At 35.4% G+C, this 17554-nt stretch overlaps 3 protein-coding genes across 3 annotated transcripts; 2 read left to right on the top strand and 1 right to left on the bottom strand.

Annotated features, from left to right (window-relative positions):
* Positions 1-4604: 4604 nt before the first annotated feature.
* Positions 4605-5451, bottom strand: uqcr10 (ubiquinol-cytochrome c reductase, complex III subunit X). The gene is made up of 2 exons (XM_026196782.1): positions 5266-5451; positions 4605-4930 (listed from the first exon to the last, which is right to left on the bottom strand). Exons 1-2 carry the CDS (start codon positions 5404-5406, stop codon positions 4880-4882), a joined length of 192 nt encoding a protein of 63 aa, XP_026052567.1. The 5' UTR covers positions 5407-5451; the 3' UTR covers positions 4605-4879.
* A 302-nt stretch (positions 5452-5753) lies between these two features.
* On the top strand, positions 5754-8281 carry rpl35 (ribosomal protein L35). The gene is made up of 4 exons (XM_026196781.1): positions 5754-5875; positions 6463-6599; positions 7233-7314; positions 8071-8281. The coding sequence occupies exons 1-4, from the start codon at positions 5873-5875 to the stop codon at positions 8218-8220; spliced, it is 372 nt and encodes a 123-aa protein (XP_026052566.1). The 5' UTR covers positions 5754-5872; the 3' UTR covers positions 8221-8281.
* A 4833-nt stretch (positions 8282-13114) lies between these two features.
* On the top strand, positions 13115-16531 carry LOC113038963 (proteinase-activated receptor 3). Its single transcript, XM_026196783.1, has 2 exons — positions 13115-13294; positions 14375-16531. Exons 1-2 carry the CDS (start codon positions 13231-13233, stop codon positions 15451-15453), a joined length of 1143 nt encoding a protein of 380 aa, XP_026052568.1. The 5' UTR covers positions 13115-13230; the 3' UTR covers positions 15454-16531.
* The last annotated feature ends 1023 nt before the right edge of the window (positions 16532-17554 follow it).

Raw genomic sequence — 17554 nt, forward strand, 5'->3', positions numbered from 1 at the left:
CAAATTTTCCCCCCGTGAAATGTTCCCCTCTAATTTTCAAATGTAGGGGACAGCAGGGGCGAAAGTACCATTTTTCAGAAAAACTTAATTTTAAAAGATGATGTTGTATACAGAGATATATTTCTGCTGTGGCCAGTAACTCAGAAGTGTGGTCTAACAATTCCAGGTGGTATTTTGTAGAAATGTAGAAATACTTCAGTATAATTTCACTTTGAACATAAGTTGCACATTGTTACTTTCGACCCCATCGGTTGGGACGAGTAACACACAGGTGGGTCAAAAGTAACACAACAATATAAGCTAGATTTTTTTCTGTTGGTCTTATTTTTCTTAAGCATACCTGATTGTGACCTTGTTAATAAATAACTGCAAACATATTTTGTCCTTTATCTTTGCAAAAAAATTATTAAGTTTCATCAGATGTCTTAAAACCTGATTGTATTTTTTTATTGTAAATTTCAATGTATTTTTATATAATAATAAAACAATTCTACAGAATGCACAATATAAAAATTTAATCACATTAGCATAATAAAAAAACTATTCATGTTTCCATCCAGCTGTTTTTATGCATGAATTAAAAATGTGCATTAAAACATCTGGAAACACTGCAAATTCAAAGGTGGAGATTTAAAGGCTGAGATACGGCTAAAACCTAAATATAAATGTGTTGTAGCAGCTGCCCAGAGAGAGATGTTCCTCTATGTCCAGAAACACCCTCTCAAACACATCTGGATAAAACCAGACCTCTGTCTGTCTTTCTGACCCTCACTCAGACATGTTTTTTTGGTATAATATGACATTAACATTTGTAAGAAATGATGCAAGACACAGAAAGTCACAATATAGCTTGCACTGGAACAAAATAAATACTTTTTGTGACTGTAGCAGGACAAAAGTAACAACTGTTACTTTCGTCCCGACAGGAACTCCTGGCATTTAAACTCGATTTAATTTTATATAAAAATTAAAACTTCCAGAAACAATGAGGAAATCACATGATATTTCTCAGCTCCGTCAAGGATTGCATGCTGAACATGCTGTCATAGCTGGGAATGCAAATGCAGAAAGAGGCTCGGAGAAAATCGCTTTGTTACTTTTGTCCCGTGTTACTTTCGCCCCTGTTCTCCCCTACACTGTAACAAACAAAACAAAAAAGTGTAGTTTTTACAAAATAATTTTGGCAGCTGTGGTTGCCAGAATAATTTTATACAAAATACAGAAAAACTGTAAACACATTTATGGTAAAAAAAAGAAAAAAAAGAAAAGTTAATTACAGTATAAAGCTGTAATTTACAAACAAGAAAATGTGAACTGTAAACCAGTAAATTCAACAACACACACTATTAAAATCTGTTTTCAACCTTTAACATACTGACAACCACCATAATAATGAAGGTGGTAAAAGAGAAAGCCACATGAAGAATAAAAGCTCAGCTCATCACTAGAAGCTTCGCCACAAGCAGAAGTATATATTAATATATAGAAGGTGCACAGAGTCATTCATGCAAACACGAAACACTATCATGGTAACACATATGATACTTAAAAAAATGCAATAAACTTTCATTAAATAACAGAAGATGTAACATAAAGCCCAAACGTACATAATTGATAACAAAAACTATTAAAAAACTTGATTATTTAAACAAAACACTTTCAAACGTGGACTGTCATGCAGGGAATTCTGGGAATATCAGTTTACAGTTTTTGACTGTAAATTATACATTGATTTGTTCTTTCTTCTAAAAACTCAAATTAACAGCATTTTACGGTAAAATTTCATGAAATGTCTTGTTAGATCTTTTACAGTTTTTCCCTGTATACATAACGGGAACTTACTCTTAACATTTTTTTTTTCGGCACGTTTTTACATAATTTTACAGTTAATATGACAGTTATTTTTTTAGTGCTGTTTCTTCTTTGCAATAAATGATTAAATAAAAACTAAACAACTGATATATTTTCTCAATAATTATATAAAACAAAGAGAAGCTTAATGTAAAATAATGCATAGATCTGTGTAAATAAAGCAAATTTGGTCCATTAATTAAAATATTTTTGGTATCCAAATGTGTTATTATTATTATGTGTTATTCTTTTTACAAAGTGTTCAATCTTGCATGTAATTCAGATGCTTTAATCTGCTCTCTATTGCTTTTTCTGTGGAGTTAGTTCTCCACGCATCGCTTGTCACTTCAGAACAGTCCAGCGTTTTGTATTCAGCTATTATCCTGCACAAACACCAATTTGGTGTCAACAATATCATTCAGGCCATTTTAGAGTTTCTGCCTTTTATAAGATAAGATTCAGTTGCCTTTTTGGTAAACAATGCAATACAATAAAATGGCCCCGTGTCAGTAAGATCAATAATAAATAAAATATTTTATAGCAACCATAAAATCACTGCTCTCTGCCAGTTATGCTGATTCTCCCACTGGAAAAAATGTGCTTCTGTTACCAAATACTCTAGTTTGAGGTCAGTGACCCAAGTACGGGAGATATGAAGTCCTAATCAATATGATGTCACGCTGCCAATCACTTTCTTAATGACACTTTGGATTGATTATTGTGTTTGTCCATTGGAATTCATGACCACGAAGAACAAACCTTTGCTGTATGACTTTTCTGAACCTCACTGAAATACTGTTAAATTATCTGTTCATATTTTTTTTATTTGAACTTATTTTAATATTTCTTTTTTCATTTTCTCAAATCTTCATTCAAGTTAAAGCAATTCTCTTTTTGTAATTTGTATTTTTTTTTACATGTTACGTGTCTCTATAGTATTTATTTATTAGTTTTAGTTTATTTTTAGTCATTTTAGAATACTTTTGCCTTAGCAACTAGCTGAAATAATGTTTAGGTTTTAAAAAACAGGAAAATGTCTTTATGGTTTTAGTTTTAGTTCACTATTAATAACTCTGACATTAACACTGTTTGATATCTTTTCATCTACATTCCTTTGAAGACGTTTAGTTTTTTTAATGTATTATCTTGCTGTGTATTACCAGAAGCTTCACTTTCTTTCGTCGAACTGACTCAGCATTTGTGTATTCATTGAATGAACTGTGAGAGAACAGGACTGTCATACAAACCCTCTCCTGATCTCAGTGGATTATGGGTGTTGGTTCGTATTGTCTGACCTCTGTGAGCCTACAGCAGTGAATGTGGTTTTACTCGTCTGTGCACTGAACAGATGCTCAGTTCTGCTCACAAATGCGATCACATTCAAAGATATGAGAGCATAACTCACTTTGAGGATACTGAATGAGCTTTCTAACTTCACTGTGCCTAGTGCAGCAACTTCTCTGTCTACAGAAATTACAGTGTTTGAGCAAATAGATGCAATAAGTGGTCTGTCTATCTCAAAACTGCCACATTCTGTGACGAATACGAATAAACTTTTTAGTTTTTAAATCGATGGATCGATGAAGACTTAGAAACCACATTTGCCACTTTTCGCAAATACTTTCACCCCTTTCTTAACAGCAAATTAATTATTTTTGATATTTCTAAAGCTTGTTTTGAGCAAAAGCTTTTTAAAGCGGTCTCTTCTATTTCTGTCACAGATCTACCTCAGGAGAACACATCAATACTTCCCTCTGCTGGACAAGAACATTGATGTGTCCTATGCATCTCATGAAGGCAAGCTCCTGAACCTGACTTTTTCACTTGTTTGTGCAGTGATTCTCAGCCAAGGGGTATGAAAATTACTAAAAAGTATTTAGATATGACATAAACATGTATAATAATGTTTTACATTATTGATGTATTAGAATGGCAAAAGTATAATAACAAATAAATGCTGAATACACATTTAAATCCAAATGTACAATAAAATGCATGTCTTATTCCTAAAACAATAATAAAATAAAAATAGTAAATAATAAAATGCAATACTAATACTTTCCCCCTCAATAATGAGTTTGTATCTAAATAGCATACAGTTCTAGTAACTTCTACAATATTTCTGAATGGATTGTGGTTAAGTATATAAATATATCAAGATTCTGTAAATAAAAAAGTTTGAAATGGATCACTTCCATAAAAAAAAAACTATAAATAGCTTATAATTGGGGGGCCTTTGAAGTCTGAATAATAATAATTAAAAAAGTGAAGAATCACTTATCAAAATTTAAACTGAAAATAATTTGTTTCTATATAATCAAATAAAGAGATGTATTGTGCTTAATAAATTTAATAAAATACAAAAAGCCCCCTTTTTGACTGTTAACTGAAGAACATACATTTCTCATAATTGTTCAACTCACAAAATAATAATAAATCTTAGTTTATGTTTGAAAACACACGCCTTTATCAAAATTATATTTTTTTTCTTAAAGGATGAGCGGATTTATGGATTTCAATCTTGAACAAACAGATCTAGCACTCATATTTTGTAGTGCTCAGGAAATTACAACAACAACAAAAAAAATTATATTTACTATAAAAATAGACTTTGGATTTCAGTTTTCCATGAATTTTTTTTTTTTTACTAAACTACTAAAAATGAAGACATCACAACCAAATTTAACTACAACATGTAATTAAACATGACCTGAAGTTCCCTCTTGCACTGCATACACAAATGAACCAGCAGATTTAAACTATTCTGAATAATTGGGTTTATTCATACAGAATTAAGTTAGCAACACATTTACAGATCATGAAGTATGTGACATAACACAAAATAACAGGCGTTCACATGACAATTTATCAGGGTTCGGTGATGAGTCTCTGTCTATGTCCCCAGGACAATCTGGCTGGAAGATGAAACACGGCGCACAGAGGATGCTGCAAAAGCCAGAGGACCATCAAACAGTGTCACATCAGAAAATGGGATGATGGTAGAATTAATGATCCACAAGCTGCTTCATTATTCTTCATCCTTCTGCTCATAATTGTGTTTGATGTGTTTCCAGAGTTTCTACAAAAAGAGGATAAACAATTAGATAACAACACACAGGGCGAGCAAAGCACATTACAGACATATTATCATTTATACTCAGATTGAACCGACAATATGAATTAGCTGAACTCTATACTGATTTCATAGCATTAGTGTTGTGTTAAAATCGCATTAAACTGTTGATATAAAATTAGATTATTATAAGGACAAGATTTATACATTTATTTAGGCTCAAGTTTGTGCTATATTTGTATATTTAGTTGTAGTTAGCCTTAGCCAGCTGGCTAATCAAGGTCAGTCTACCGGCGGGTCAAGAAGAAATCAACCGAATTCAAGCGACTTAACTGACTTACCCCCCGATTAATGTTGTCAAACAGCGCTTCTCCAGCCTGATCAAACACCCTCTCGAAGACCACAGCTCCCACCATGATAGTGATGGCGAAAGTTGATGTTCTTCTGAACAGCAGATTGTAGACGGTTCTCGTGAGCGCCATGACGGTCAGTCTTCCGGAAGAGTGGGCGGAGCGACGAGCTGTCCATCAAATCCCTCGACCAATGAGGCTGTTCCATTTAAATCTTCATTTAAGAAAAATGCATTTGCAAGAAAAGCGAATACATTTGAAATGTATTTATTTTTATGTTAACACTTATTTTTTTACGCAAACGTAAACATATTTAAACGTACAATAATCTCAGAATATACTGAATGGTTTGTAACAGACATCTGGCATTGGAAATTAGTATATTTTCTGTATTTACCATATAATTAACTTCTAAATATTTTAAATTTGAGGGTTATAATATCGTAAATGAATCAATTATGTAATTAGTCACCCACTTTAAGAAGGTAATGGAACATTCCTTCCCCCTTTTTCGCAATCGTTTGGTTTCCTCCGTAACCCGGTAGATTTTCCCACGTGACCGACGCAACGTCCTTTCTTGTGGCAGCCATCGAGAAAAATGGTGAGGATTTTTCGGAAACCGAGCAATCTGAATCAATCCTGTATATTATACATGTTTAACGACCACTATAGAGACTTTTAAATACGCCTCGAGTAGTGCGCTAAAGTTTGAGTCCAGTATTTACAAAGATGACTTTGGAAGAAAGTGAATTTTGAGCGATGAAACTAAAGCTGACTTGAGCCCAGCGGTGCTGTGTGACGTTTATCCTGTAAGCGCAGCGTTCCATTTGGAACGGATTTGAACGTCATATAAAAACGTAAAGTTAATATTATGGAACTCTTTTGGACATTTTGGCTTTCAGAAGTCAGTAACGATGAAAAACAAATGACTGTTTGTTATAGCCTTTTTGTTTAGTTTGCACGAGTTCAGTGCGAGCTGGCACGCGTTTACGAAGCATTAACATCAGAAACCCCTGACAGTGTTTGTAGGAAATAGTTAATGAAGAAAGCTGAACACCAATAACTATGCACCTGTATGCTTCTGTTATTTATCCACAATACCCTGAGTTTCTTTAAAGACTACACTTAATATCAATACAAAACTGGTTTGTTGTTAAATGCTAATGAATAACGTTCCTGTGTATCCAGGCAAAGATCAAGGCCAGAGACCTGCGTGGAAAGAAAAAGGAGGAGCTGCTGAAACAGCTGGAGGATCTGAAGGTGGAGCTTTCCCAGCTCCGCGTCGCTAAGGTTACCGGAGGAGCTGCATCCAAACTCTCCAAGATGTGAGTGATGGGATGGAGCCGGCTGTGTTCCTCTGTTCCCCACAGATCCCTTTATTTGAGGCCTGGATGTGATGTGATGTGATGTGAAGGAAAAACAATGATCTGGGGCCCCTTCTGCAATTCAGTGCCCGCTTTAGTGTGATGGGAATGTGTGTGTATTTTGGTTCTTCAATGTGTTCTGATCCAAGAACAAGGAAAATCAGTATTCACACACAATTTCTCCAGGTCTTGAAGTATTAATTAGCCCTTTCACAAATTAAGTACTAAATTCATAGCTGTGGCACAGAATGTTGCATGCATTTCCTCAGTGTTTTTGGTACTAATATGCGTACATCTTTCAGAGCCATCAAGAGATATTGCAAAATGTAGTTACTTAAAAAAAATCAATTAATTACCTTTTCCCTCGGAATTAACCCCCTCCTCTAACATAAATACTGAGTTTACCTTTGTAGTTTACCTTATAGAAACCCTGTGTAGAAACCCTGTGTGTATCTATTCCATATTCAAAACATGTTTTGAAATGGTTTGCGGTTTTATTTCTAAAGTTTCAGACAAATTTAACTCTTGGGGTTAATTGAAGACCTTAAATTAAATGGAAAGCATTATTATAATGTTTATTTCCTCTCTTTTCAGCCGCGTTGTCCGCAAGTCCATCGCCAGAGTCCTAACAGTAATCAACCAGACACAGAAGGAGAATCTGAGGAAGTTTTACAAGGTCAGTTTAACGCCACTGAAATGGGTTTTTTTTTTTTTTATCTGCTTTTAACACTAGGTTAAAGAGAAGGGGAGAGCCTGTTTAAATCTTTCAGAGCGATGCATCTAGAGTTTGCTTGAGTTGATGCTTAAATGGCAGTGTGTGTTGAAATGGGAAGCTGTAATGGCCATTATTGTCACTTTACGTTCATTATTGTATTCAGGCAATAAATGAATAAGACTCCAGCAAGGCGATCACCCAGCACTGCTCCTGCTGAAGTGGAGCTAGTGTGAATATTCTCTTGCTAAAGAATTATGACCGTTCACGGCAGAGTCTTTAAATGACGCTCATCTGCTGTGAGCAGCCGACAAAACCTTTGTCCATTCATTTACTGAACTAAAGCTGTAGTCCAAATCGAAAAGACAGTTTACTGGACAACCCAGTTACTTTGTCTTGGAAATGTATGTTAATACTTGTATTGTAGCGTTTTAGTAATTTTATTGCAATTGAACAGCAAGTTCCAAGGTGGATATAATGCAAAGTATAGTGTTCTAAATGTGCAAATAAATATAAATGTATATAATTGCATTTTTATAGATTTAGATTTAAGTGTGGAAAAGGTTATCATAGTTTGTGAAAAGGATCCATGTGCTTTTATTATGAAAGGATTTACAGCTGAATGTTCAAGTCTGATTGATCTCCACACTTCCTGTTCTCTTTCAGCTTCCTGTATTGTCTGCTTGTTGATTCTAACAGCCTTGTTGTTTTTATTATCAGGGTAAAAAGTACAAGCCTTTGGACCTGAGGCCCAAGAAGACACGTGCCATCCGTCGTCAGCTGACAAAACACGAGCAGAACCTGATGACCAAGAAGATGCAGAGGAAGTCCCGCCTCTACGCCATCCGCAAGTTCGCAGTCAAGGCTTGAGAGGCTGTACTGTTATCTTTCACTGAAAAAAATAAACTCCCCACCCTGGAATTAAGAAACAGTCTGTGTGTGTTTCTGAAGCAGAAAAAGAGGTTAATGGGAAACATGTTTGGGTTTTTTATTTATTTTTTTTTTTTTACATTAGTTGGAACTGGTTTAATCGATGTTTTTTTCCAGGTTAGTTTTCGAAAACTAAATCCGTTAACCTTTTCAAGGGTTTGTCTGTGGTTGGTAATCAGAAGATTCTATGGCACTCATACCAACTTATTGAAATTAGATTTTACAAATTTTAACAAGATGCATGTCTTCAACTACAATGTAAAAAATGAAACATTGAGAAAACAAAAGTTTGTCAACCACCTTCAGTAGACGGAGTTGTTTTTAGAAACCAAAAATGAGAACTTACATTTCCTGTTAAAGTTTCTCAACTAAGGGTGTTTTTACCTTTTCAGTTTGGTAATCCAGATTATCTTTTGAAGTTATTTTGATTGTGGAAAAAAATAGGTGTGTAATACAAAGGGATATTCTATTGAAAATCCAAAATTGTAAGACCCTAATGTTACACTTAAAATTAAGGTGTTTTTTTCTTTTAATGGTTTATAGAATGTATCCTTTTAGTAAATATTACGTTTTTGCTGAGATTAAATGGTCTAAAACTTAAATTGGCTCTTAGAACTGTAACATGATACTATCTTGAAAAGCGTAACATTTAGTATAACGTAAAGTTTCAAATGTTACCTTTTTTTTATTTTTTATAACCTTTTTTTTATAAGCTTTCACACCAAATATTTTTCTTACACCGTAAGCCTTTATGGGTCTTAATACATGAAAATATATATTATATAACCTATATAATACTTCCCTTTGTATAGTTTCATTAAAATCAATAATGTAAGACTTGATTACCATTGTAATCCACTATTTTAGCAGAACAAAAATAGTCTGTTTTGCTGCTTGATATTGCAAACTAATACTTATATTTTAATTTATTACCATAAACACTAGTTTGCAGTGAAAATGGTAAATAAGTAATCCGAAACCTCATGCATTCATAGACAATGGCTCACTTTTGCACTAAAAAAGAAAACCGTACAAAAATGTATACAAACGTCCAACGAAAACTTATGAACCTAAACTTAATGTTCTGACATTGCGATGGTTTTCATGGATGGTCATCTCATAAATATGATCATGCAGAAGGCTGCATAACATTCACAGAGGCTGTGTGTCAGTGGGTTTATAATCAGTTCCACAGCTGCTCTCGATCACCGTGGGTCACTCCAGCTGTAAGTCGTCACCTTTACTGTCCTGTCCTGCGTTTAAACTCCTGCATCTCTCATTTCTGTCCTCTGAGCTGTGTTCTTGATCCTCTTCTACATCCAGCTGTTCAGATCCGCTTGTGAGATCCGCTGAATATTCAGCTTTGATCACAAATATTTTTTTATTGTAATGTTTCAAAATATTACTGATATTACTGTGTTTTTGATCAAATAAATGCAGCCTCTGTAAGAAACTTTTTTTTATCCTGAGTCAAACATCAAAGCTTATTCTCACCAGCATCCCACTTACAGAGAAACAGACACAGGTCACGTTCATCTGGTGCTCCTTTAACATCACAAGCTCTTTTTCCTCATGAAGTTTCCAGAGTCTCATGGTCCGATCCCAGGAGCCCGTGGCCTGAACCCACAGAAAGAAGAGGTGATGCAGCTCATGCTGACCGGAGCAAACAAACAGCACAGAGAGACTGTGATTCAGACCACACACTAGGAGTAGAGATGGAACAGATTAATAGTGACCAAAATTATCAATGTTATCAGTATTATCACGGTATTGTTCAAATATGCTGGAGATGTTAAAAAAGTACTGACATATAAATCACTTCACCAACAACATCCACAAACAACAAATAAAATCACTTTTTGTTTGCATAATCAGTAAAACAATAACATTTTAAATGCCAGCCTGACTGAAAACAATAGCACGTTGAGATATCTAATGTAAATGTGCAAATAAAGCTGATAACTGATTATATTTATTTTTTCTGCTCCATAAATAATTCTATATCTGAACTGTTTAAATGTGTAGAATCCACATAAGCTTGTTTTTCAACAACCGGTCAAAATGTACAGCAGAGCATGCAAATTCAGTCCATTTTTAGTAAGACAGAAACTACACAGACTGAATGTAAATATAATTCTCTCTGACAGCAGGTGGCGCTTACGGAAAAGCTGAATTACAGGTATTACATGAAGCCAGGATGAAAACAAAATGCCATCGAAATCGTTTCTGAAGACAGTAAGAGCCTTCAGAGGTACATTCATATAATTAATTCATATATTCATTTGATTTGTATAATTCCCTTAGCACTCTTTTAAAACCTCACAGCTTTTCCACCCAGTTTTCACTCAAAATGAAAGTACTCTAAAAACGGACTGTTACTGAAAACGGTGCTTTATGCTGGACAGTATTTATTTATCGTGAGTTGTGCAAATCACAGTAATCTAATACGGTTCTATTGATAATAAAAATATGAAACGGTAATACTAACCGTGGGGAATTATATCATGATTTATTGTCGAACTGGTAATTGTTCCATCCCTAACTGGGAGTCTGCCCTGGACTGCTGCAGTGTGACCCATGATCCTCCAGCATCTCACCGCTCCGAGACATCGCACAGCTCCCAAACATTACTGGACAGAGATCATGAGGACACAGTCTTCAGCTGGAGAGCCAAACACCTGTTACAACATACACAGAGTCCAAGATCCACCTCTTCAGTTCATGTGTACGGTTAGAGACATGAAAAAACTCTTAAATGTAAGTATTATAAACATTGTTTAAATATAGCCTATAGAAAAGGCTAATTAATCACATGCAAAATATGAGGGCTTACTTTAGGGCTGTAATTTGGATGGATCGTCACGATACGATACGATATCGATTCTCTTCATATAACTTCCATTAAAAAAAAGAGAGACATTTCTCAAATCTTTTTTTCTTTCCACAGAAGAAATAAAGTAATACCGATCTGAAATTCAAGAGGTTGAGTTAGCAATATTATTTTAAGACCAGATGTCAATTGTTTCTAGGCTAAATTTAAAGAGAGAAACCTCTATAAATCTTCTCAGTAAGTCTATCTTTGAGAACCGCAAACTTCCCAAAAATGTCCACATACTGTAAGGAATTTAGACACAGTCCTGTTAAATGTGTCATGTCAATGCCTTTATGTTCATGCTGTGTGTGCAAGAAGAGTTTAGATAGCAGTCCATGCATGTATAAACACACTGTTGAGACCCTTGAGAAGTCCTGACATATTAAAAACTCAATGTCCTTTTCCTGTAAACTTTAGTATTTGTGAGAAATTACCCCCGGGCTGTGGTTTTCAACGTCTGACTGTTTCTGTGCTCTGTTTGTAAGGAACACATCTGTGTAGCTGAGTAGCTGACGCATCAGATCAGTTGACTTTCTATCTGAATATTTACTCTGAACGGCAGGAGGTTTAGTAGATGTTTGCATCGGGGAGATTTTGTAGTTGCTTGCACGAGTTTCACCCAGCTCGCTCACAGCAGAAGATGCGTGTGAGTCATCAACTGAAAAACATTGACACCTTTCACTGAATAACAATCACTTTGTTAGAAACCCAGCAGTTTCAAAAGTCTTCTATAGTTGATGCAAATGCTTTTTAGAGAGAGAGAGAAAAAATTTGAAACAATTTGGGGACAAAAAAAGTATTAAATAAATTAATAAAATTAATTCTTAAATGCAACTAAAATCATGCATAGTTAAGATGAAATGTGTAATCGTATTAATTTATAAAGGAATAGTTCTCTCAAAAATAATCAGGCTTCTGACGGCACCCATTCACTGCAGAGGATTAACTGGTTAGCAAGTGATATAATGCAACATTTTTCTAAATCTGATGAAGAAACAAACTCATCTATATCTCGGATATTCTGAGGGTGATTAAATTATAAATAAACTTTCATTTTTGGGTGAACTATTCCTTTGAAAGAGAGCAGAATATGCATCTCATCTCTGTTACTGATAATGTCAGATCAAGCTCTTTTGGTGTATTTTTGGTCCAATATTATTTGTATGAAATTTTTTTATGTCATTTTTGTTTTACTTCTGCACAATAAGCACAGTTTTGGTATTGTGTTTGATTGACACTTAATGTCCGATATAAAATCTGGTGAAAAGAGGAAGTTGAGTTCTTTGGTAAAGGGCCATAAATAAACGAAGTGTGTGCACGGATGTGTGGGTGTGCAAGATTGTTTTGGTGGTCTGTCACATGTATGTATGTCCTTTGTGGGAAACAGGAAAGCATCCATCTCTTATGTGTCTGTCACTTTTGATCTGTATTTGATCTACTTCTATACTGCGTCATGGATAAGACAAGCTGGCTGACCGCAGTGACCATTATATAAGAAGACGGTGCACTGATGGGAAGTGAAAACACGTCAGGGAGATTTCGCGATCAGAAATGTAACCTCTATTTATGTTGTTATCTCTCACCTACAGGCATTTCCTTCACACAGTGGCTAAATGGCTAAAAGGTATTTGTTTAAAACCGTCAAGCTAAACTAAAATTGCTGTAAGACCAACAGGACCTTTTCCCCATCATGTCTCAACTTGCAGCCAAAAAGTGAGCAATAAATACATAAAAACAATAATGCACGGTCACTTTAAGAGTCAGTTGAAAAAGTTTTGGAACACAAAAGGGTCGAAGTAATTAAGGCAGAAAGGGGTTCAGAAATGGGGACGGTGATGATGTCATCGGTATGGAACGAGAGAGAGAGAGAGAGAGAGAGAGAGAGAGAGAGAGAGAGAGAGAGAGAGAGAGAGAGAGAGAGAGAGAGAGAGAGAGAGAGAGAGAGAGAGAGAGAGAGAGAGAGAGAGAGACTTGCAGTCACAGCTCTCCCGTCGTTTCATTTGTATTCCACGGACAGACTGAACGTGTGGAGACTGCGTTTGTTTTTAGTTGAGCACATAAGGACGTGTTTGTGAGTCATGGGGAAAGTTTTTCTTGCCGTGTTTATCGCTTTAATTATTCTGAACTCGACCCAGGCTAAAGGTGAGTGAATCTATTTGTTCAACACGTTTAATTGCGATTCACTTCAAACAAAACATGACTCCGTGAGGCCAAGTCTGAATTAACTCTTGTACATGTGTCGGATGAACGCGAAAACAGTCGGTTTACTGTAAAAATACAACATTAGATCTGATTTGACTCAAATAGCTAGAAAATAAGTGTTTTTCTTCTTTTTTTCTTCTGTATTTTCTTAGTGATCTGTTACCAAACAGATTCTACAGTAATTATAGTTTTGCTATTTTATGAATCTTAGGCATACATTAATATTTTATAGACCAATTTGAAAAAAGAAACATCACAGTAGGTCTTGAGCATGGGAATTATACGTTAATAGGATTTCCCTATAAACAAAACTGTATTCCTCAGTAATCTGTAATCATATATATATATATATATATATATATATATATATATATATATATATATATATATTCCTTTTTTTTGCAAAATATTGCAATTTTTATTTATTGTAATTTTTATTTCAGGAATATTATTTTATGTTATTTTTTATATACCAATGTTAAGTAGTAAGACAAAGGAAAGTGTTATTAAATACATGTGTACAGTAGTTTGCACAATGATGCGAGTAGGAAAATGTAAAGATCAATATATTTTTGCAGTTCACTTTTTGTCTGGTTCTACAAACTGCATGTTTTTCTATTCATACACATAGTCCTATGGTTTATATATTAAAATAGTTTGAGATGGTTCAGACAGTCCTGGATATATAAAGACATAATATAACTAATTTTAAATATTTATTTTCCTTTTCCAGTCCTACGCAAAGCATGCTGGGAATTAGAAATCCAATGTCCAATTTTCAAAAGTTACCTAGACAGTTCCTAAATCAGTTCCTAAAAAGCACACAATATCAAGAAGATGCAAAAATTGGATGTCAAAAGAACTATTTCATATTTGCAATTTAAAATAAATAATTAAATGAATAAATTTGAATTGTTAACTTGCAATCATGCACATATTTTAACTGTGGCAATGTGATTTTTTTTGCATACAACACAAAGGTGTGTTCTCGTCCTAACTCTTTGCTTTATCTGCTTGTAGGAAAGAAGGCCAGGAAGGTCAAACGCAACAGCACTGACATTGCCAGACCGAGGACTTTTCAAGGAAATGCCATCCCAGTCAACGTCCCTCCTCCTCCTCCAAACCGAGTGACAGACCCCCAAACACCCATCCTCCCGTCCTCCGGTGATGTCGAAGTCAAGTTACAAAACAACAACACGGCAAACTACCTCCAAGGTCCTCTGAGCAACAGGTTCATCCCAGCTGTCTACATCATAGCCGTCGTTGTCGGCATTCCCTCAAATATCGTCATCTTGTTCGCCGTTGGAACCAAAGTGAGGGTGATTTCGTCGGCTATAATGTACTGTAGCCTGGCAGCATCGGACTTGCTGTTGTTGTTCAGTCTGTTACTGAAAGCACACTATCATCTAAGTGGAAACAACTGGATATTCGGTGAAACCGCTTGTCGTATCACGACCGCCTGTTTTTACGGAAACCTGTATTGTTCTGCGTTCACACTAGCATGCATTAGCATCAAACGCTACCTAGCTGTGGTGCACCCTTTCCTTTTTAAGAGCTTGCCAAAGCGCTCGTTTAGCTTTTGGGGTTGCTTGATTGTTTGGATTATATTTATTATCGCCACTGTGCCGGAATTTCTAGTGCAACAAAGCTACCGCATCACAGATCTGGGAGTAATCACATGCCATGACGTTCTTCCTGCTAATTTAGATTACTACCAGTGGCTTATCTATTATAATTTAGGCTTGACCTGTGTAGGTTTTTTCCTGCCCTTAGTGGTGACCGTGGCATGTTACACCTCTATAGTCTGGCACCTGAACCGTTCGCACAGAGACTGGGCTCTTTATATCAGAGCTAGCTCGTTTAACTTCATTATCTTTATTTTGTGCTTCGGCCCGAGCAGCTGCCTTCATTTTGTGCATTATGTTCTGCTGTCTGTCGGCTCCACGGAGAGTTTCTACATCTACTTCAGTGTGGCTGTGTGTCTGTGTTGCCTGCATAGCGCTCTGGATCCGTACCTGTTCGTGCTCATGTCCAGGACTGTCCAAAGCAAACGCTACTTCCTGACATGCAAAGGACGCGCGCTTAGTATCTCCTCGTAAAGTCAACATGAAATTCTTGTTGTGCAACCCGTTTAACTTCCCTAGTCTTTGAAACTGGATATTTAATGTGACCTGTCTGAAATAGCCGAAAGACACTTAGACTACCATTTTTTTTTTCAAGAAAATAATACTTTTATGCAGCAAGAATGCATCAAATTGATCAAAAGTGACAGTAAAGACATTCACATGGTTTATAATGAAATATTTCTCAAAAATATGAAGGAACACAATTGTTTTCAACATTGATAATTATAAGAAAGGTTACTTTTTATCTGAAAATGTGGACGTTTTGCAATCCTGAGTTTATATCTCTTAAATCTTTTTTTTCTCTTGCAGTTCAAAGAAAATTAAATTGAGATATAAACTTAGAATTTGCTCGCAATTCCTAGAAAAAAAATTGTGAGATTGTGCTTGATATAAACTCAGTATTGCAAGATATAAAATCGGAATTCTGACTTTTTGTTTCTCCGAATAATGAGAAAAAAATTCTGAATTATCAACTAAAAAGTTGCAGTTACCTTTTTTTTTTTTTTTTTTTGGAAACCAGCGTTCATACATTGAAGAATGGAGTAATGGCTGCTCAAAAACACAGCTTTGCATCACAGGAATAGATTTTTATAATATATATTCAAAGCAGACAACAATTATCTTAATTGTAATATTATTTCACATAAAACTGTATTTTTGACCAATGAGATGCATTAAGAATATAAAGCAAATAGTCAATTGTGATTTATATTATTATAAAAAGGAGCTATCTACAATGTTTTCTGATTTCAGTCCTGTTGTTCTAGATTTAAAGTTTTTAATGTGTGAAATGTCACGAGGAGAATTAATTGTTGGTAGTTGCAGCCAGAATCGGTTTCTACAGGAGCAGCACCTTTTATACTGAATACAAATGGAGAGTCGTTTGAATGGCCCTTGAAGAAAAGATGTAATATACTGCCTGGACTGTGTTCAGAGTCTTGAATGCGACAAGCCTTGTTGAACAAGGAAAAGTTTATCTGTATATGTATTCCCTGTTTGTATATAGAATCTAAATGCTTTACTACTTATATTTAAACTGCTTTGTACCTGCCATCAGGGTTTCTATGTGTTTATTTTATTGGATTTGATCCATCATACAGCACGGAGAATGGATTCGACTGCAGTTTGGAGACGCTGTCTTTGACCTGAAGACAAAAGTGTCAGTGGGTTGTGAATAATTGTGTAGCAACAGATTCTTTCCCTCTCTGATTCTAATGCAGACGTGTACATATGAGAGAAAGACACATAAAAACACTTAAAGGAATAGTCGCCCCCCCCAAAAAAAAATAAGCTGAAAATTTACTTAATGAGTTTGTTTCTTCATTAGGGCAGATTTGGAGAAATGTAGCATTATTACCAATGGATGCACTGCAGTGAATGGGTGCCGTCAGAATGAGAGTCCAAACAGCTGATGAAAACATCACAATATTCCACACCACTATTTGTGTTTTGGTGAAATTGGTTTTCTTATTAAAAGTGAAAGCATTAGAAACAAAAAACGTTTTATGCTAAGAACATGTACAGGTGCATCTCAAAGTAGAATGTCGTGGAAAAGTTCATTTATTTCAGTAATTCAACTCAAATTGTGAACTTGTGTATTAAATAAATTCAATGCACACAGTAGTTTATGGGTGCAGTGACCTTGGTTTTCAAAACACACTATGGACCAACACCAGCAGATGACATTGCACCCCAAATCATCACAGACTTTTGAAATTTAACACTGGAATTTGAGCAACTTGGGCTATGAGCTTCTCCACCCTTCCTCCAGACTCTAGGACCTCGGTTTCCAAATGAAATACAACACTTGCTCTCATCTGAAAATAGGATTTTGGACCACTGGGCAACAGTCATTCTTCTCCTTAGCCCAGGGAAGATGACTCTGATGTTGTCTGTGGTTCAGCAAATTTCTTAACACGTCTGTGTGTGGTGACTCTTGATGCCTTGACCCCAGCAGGTGCAGGTGTGTAGCTGATTGGCCTGCTACCATATTATAATTATTTTGTTGAGATCGTGAATTGGTTGGTTTTTGTTAAATGTGAGCCAAATCATCACATTTAAAAGAGCCAAATAC

This window comes from Carassius auratus, chromosome 21, assembly GCF_003368295.1.
Source record: "Carassius auratus strain Wakin chromosome 21, ASM336829v1, whole genome shotgun sequence".
Classification (NCBI taxonomy): Eukaryota; Metazoa; Chordata; class Actinopteri; order Cypriniformes; family Cyprinidae; genus Carassius; species Carassius auratus.

What these genes read in the sequence shown, in the direction of transcription:
- uqcr10 (XM_026196782.1), bottom strand. Translation starts at nt 5,406, where the DNA reads ATGGCGCTCACGAGAACCGTCTACAATCTGCTGTTCAGAAGAACATCA. An exon ending in TTGACAACATTAATCGGGGG is followed by an intron (nt 4,931 to 5,265) that starts GTAAGTCAGTTA and finishes CTCTTTTTGTAG; the next exon opens with AAACTCTGGAAACACATCAA.
- rpl35 (XM_026196781.1), top strand. An exon ending in GCATCCAAACTCTCCAAGAT is followed by an intron (nt 6,600 to 7,232) that starts GTGAGTGATGGG and finishes CTCTCTTTTCAG; the next exon opens with CCGCGTTGTCCGCAAGTCCA. An exon ending in ATCTGAGGAAGTTTTACAAG is followed by an intron (nt 7,315 to 8,070) that starts GTCAGTTTAACG and finishes TTTTATTATCAG; the next exon opens with GGTAAAAAGTACAAGCCTTT.
- LOC113038963 (XM_026196783.1), top strand. Translation starts at nt 13,231, where the DNA reads ATGGGGAAAGTTTTTCTTGCCGTGTTTATCGCTTTAATTATTCTGAAC. An exon ending in GAACTCGACCCAGGCTAAAG is followed by an intron (nt 13,295 to 14,374) that starts GTGAGTGAATCT and finishes ATCTGCTTGTAG; the next exon opens with GAAAGAAGGCCAGGAAGGTC.